We start from the raw sequence: 4,156 nt of genomic DNA on the forward strand, positions 1-4,156 counted from the left end.
TCGTGCCTACAACAGCTTCACTCGAAAAGTTGAACAAACGGTAGATGTGAAGTTTGATGAATCTAATGGTTCGCAATTCGAACAATTGCCAAATGATGTAGAAAATAAGCAACCTTCGGAAGCCATCCAAGATCTATCTATCACTAGTAGAAAAGAGGGCTTTGGTCCACTTGATGAAATCCCATTAGTCCCGGTTCACTTACGAACTGGGACCCATGGGGGCATCGGTCCCGGTTCATGAGACTAGGGTGCCGACCGGGCCTCGTGGGGCCATTGGTCCTGGTTCATTTGGCCCCTTTGGTCCCGGTTCCAAACATGAACCGGGACGAATGTGCCTCGCTCCTGGCCCACAACAATTAGTCCCAGTTTTTGGCTGGAACCGGGACCAAATGTTGTCCTTCACTCCCGGTTCCGTCCACAAACCGGGACCAATGCTTGGCCTATATATACCACCCGACCACGAGCAGAGCAGTGCACTGCTCTGTTTTTTTTTGGCCGGCCGTGGGAGAGCTTTGTGGTGCTCTAGCTCACCTCCTATGCACATGAGGTGTTCGATGAAATGCCCAAGCCACACTTAAGCTTTCTCCTCTCGAAGCTCCTTGTCCAAGCTCCATTTACCTCTAGTTTTGTGTAGCTTTGGCGGTCCGTCTGTGTCCTGTCCCCGTCCTCACCGTCGTCGATCGCCCGCGCCCATCTCGGCGTCGGCACCACTTTGGTTAGTCTCTTCTTCTTATCTTCTTTCTAAGATAAAAAAGTTCTTACTTGTATGATTTAGATAGATAGTTGTGTAATTTTCTTACTTCTATTATTGTTTGTTATTATATAGTGCGATGGTTTTGGTATCCGCCTCCGTCGGACCTTGTTCTGTGTATGATTCCGATGTGGTATATATTATCTTTTATAACTATTTGTTTTATTTAGTGTTTATGACAATTATGCCGACCAACGTGACATAGATTTTTTAATCTAGGAGGTATGTGAATCGGAAATTCGAACCGACATACAAATTCTTGTCGAGAAGTTAAATTTGGTTGAAAAATAAAATAGTTACTTGAAAGAAAAATTACAAAGAGTTGAAGAGGAGAACATAATATTGGAGTTGGATGTTGCCGATGTGCACGACGATCACGAGATCAAGATGAATGCAATGTGCTTGAAGATTAGAAACATTAGAAAATATGCCATTCATATTGAGGCTTGGTATCATTATGCTGTTGGATCAATTTGTACCTTAGTTGTGGTTATGATCGCATTTTTTGTTGCACTTAAATTTAATATATTCAATTTATGTTCTAATTAGATGCTCTAGGGAGCTATATGTTGTTAAGTAATGAGAACTATGTAAGAACATTATGTATTCATTTTGGTCACTACTGTACATTGGCTATAATGTAATGATGAATTTATATTAATTTGGTCACTTCTCAATTCATGATATGTTGTAATGGTTTTAATACACGCACCAATGTGGAAAAAAATGAAATAGGTTCGAAAAAATGAAATGCCTTTTGTAACAGATGAGTTTTCCTATGAAACCCTCATACTTCGAAAGATATTGTCCGATTTGTACACAAAGTGCATCCAGTTTTTTGCGGTAACCCTCTCAACTTTTTAGCACATGCTATGTGGGTGAAATGATGATACCATGCCAACTTTCAACCTATTAAGAGTTCATTTGTAGTGCTTTCCAATTTCTAGGTCATTAGCTCCAAAAAATCAGTAAAAGCATGAAAAATAGCAAATGAAGTCAGAAAGTGTTGAAAATTGATGATGTGGCCTTGAATGGTTCATTTTGAACACACAAAAAGTCTAGAGTTCAAATAAGTTCGAAAAAATGAAATGCCTTTTGTAACAGATGAATTTTTGTATGAAATCCTCATAGTTCGAAAGAGATTGTCCGATTTGTACACGAAGTGCATCCAGTTTTTGCGGCAACCCTCTCAACTTTTTAGCACATTCTATGAAGGTGAAATGATGATACCATGCCAACTTTCAACCTATTAAGAGTTCATTTGCAGTGCTTTTCAATTTCTGGGTCATTTAGCTCCAAAAAATCAGTAAAAGCATGAAAAATACCAAATGAAGTCAGAAAGTGTTGAAAATTGATGATGTGGCCTTGATTGGTGCATTTTGAACACACAAAAAGTCTGGAGTTCAAATAAGTTCGAAAAAATGAAATGCCTTTTGTAACAGATGAGTTTTCCTATGAAACCCTCGTACTTCGAAAGAGATTGTCCGATTTATACACAAAGTACATCTAGTTTTTGCGGCAACCCTCTCAACTTTTTAGCACATGCTATGTGGGTGAAATGATGATACCATGCCAACTTTCAACCTATTAAGAGTTCATTTGTAGTGATTTTCAATTTGTGGGCATTTAGCTCCAAAAAATCAGTAAAAGCATGAAAAATACCAAATGAAGTCAGAAAGTGTTGGAAATTGATGATGTGGCCTTGAATGGTTCATTTTGAACACACAAAAAGTATAGAATTCAAATAAGTGCTTAAGATGTCCTGTTTTGGTACTGCCCATGAAGACTCTGTTTTTAGTGTGGATTTATATGAGATGTTATGTTTCATGTGTCGAATCATGTGAGGAATAGATCTTATTAGAATTTCTTGAATCATGTCGAATCATGTGAAGAATAGATCTTGTTGGCATTTCTTGAATCATGTCGAATCATGTGAAGAATAGATCTTGTTGGAATTTCTTGAGTCATGTTGAATCATGTGGAATCATGTTGAATCATGTGAAGAATAGATCTTGTTGGAATTTCTTCAATCATGTCGAATCATGTGGAATCATGTCGAATCATGTCGAATCATGTGACGAATAGATCTTGTTGGCATTTCTTGAATCATGTAGAATCATGTGAAAAATAGATCTTGTAGGCATTTCTTGAATCATGTTGAATCATGTGAAGAATATATCTTGTTGGAATTTCTTGAATCATGTGGAATCATGTCGAATCATGTGAAGAATAGATCTTGTTGGAATTTCTTGAATCATGTCGAATCATGTGAAAAATAGATCTTGTTGGCATTTCTTGAATCATGTCGAATCATGCGGAGCTTGGTGAAGAACCAGCTGTTCTAGCCGGTCTTGAACCTCTCCTCGATCTGGGCCTTGGAGGACTTGGCGGCGGTGAGCTTCTTGTCCTTGGTGGTGAGGGAGTCGGGGGCGCCGGAGACCACCTCCTTGAGGTCGACTTCAAGGGTGTAGCGGGTGGACATGAGGTGGGTGAAGTTGACGAGCTTGAGGAAGACCTTGACGTGGGACTTCTTGGCCGTCTTCTTGGCCGAGTCCTTGCGGATCACCTTCTTTGGGTATTTGGCCAGGCCGGTAACCAGGCAGTGCCCGTAGGGGCGGTCACGAGTGCCCTCCTCGAACACGCGCACGATCACTGCCTTCTTCCCGGCGTACCTACCCGGTAGCAGGATCATCGCCTTGGCCGGCTTCAGGAACATCACCATCTTCCCTCTCCTCTCCTCGCGCTGCGCCGCCGCCAGTGGGTTTCGGGTTGGGGGAGGGGTTAGAGGCTGTGGGTGGGGGAAAGCTGGCGGCGTGGGTGGGGAGGAGAATATATAGGGTTGGCGGCGCTAGGGTTTCGCCGAATCATGTGAAGAATAGATCTTGTTTTTGGTGGTTCCTCACCAAGCACCTCGGTCGTGGCAGGCACAGGCCATTCGTGTTGGTTTGTGGCACCAACCGGGACCAAAGACATCCTTTCATGTCGGTTGGTGGAACAAACCGGGACCAAGGACTCCCTTTAGTGTCGGTTTGCGGCACAAACCGAGACTAAAGGTCTTTTCTTCCCGCCCGTTAGGCTGTTGAAAATCGACCTTTAGTCCCGGTTTTTGTACCTCGAACTGGGACAACAGGTTTTTGCATGTAAGGCGGGAGTTATCAAATTTTCCCCAACCTCTACCATTTGCCCCGCGCCGCCTCCGCCGATCCATTCCTCCTCCTCGTCGCCGTTGTCCCCGAGCCCGTCGTCGTTGCCGCCCCCGAGCCCGTCGTCATCGCCGCCCCCGACCCCGTTGCTGTACCCGCCCCCGCCCTGGTCCCGTCATAGTCGCCGCCCCGAGCCCGTCTTCATCGCCGCCCCCGCCCCGAGCGCGTCGTCGTCGCCGCCCCTGAGCCCGTTGCTGTCGCC

General features: G+C 44.0%; 1 protein-coding gene across 1 annotated transcript; it reads right to left on the minus strand.

Moving 5' to 3' along the window:
- Positions 1-3,092: 3,092 nt before the first annotated feature.
- LOC123396876 (60S ribosomal protein L27-like) lies at positions 3,093-3,473 on the minus strand. Its single transcript, XM_045091663.1, has one exon. The coding sequence runs from the start codon at positions 3,471-3,473 to the stop codon at positions 3,093-3,095; it is 381 nt and encodes a 126-aa protein (XP_044947598.1).
- Between the last annotated feature and the right edge of the window lie 683 nt (positions 3,474-4,156).

The sequence above is a fragment of the Hordeum vulgare genome, chromosome 5H, assembly GCF_904849725.1.
Source record: "Hordeum vulgare subsp. vulgare chromosome 5H, MorexV3_pseudomolecules_assembly, whole genome shotgun sequence".
Classification (NCBI taxonomy): Eukaryota; Viridiplantae; Streptophyta; class Magnoliopsida; order Poales; family Poaceae; genus Hordeum; species Hordeum vulgare.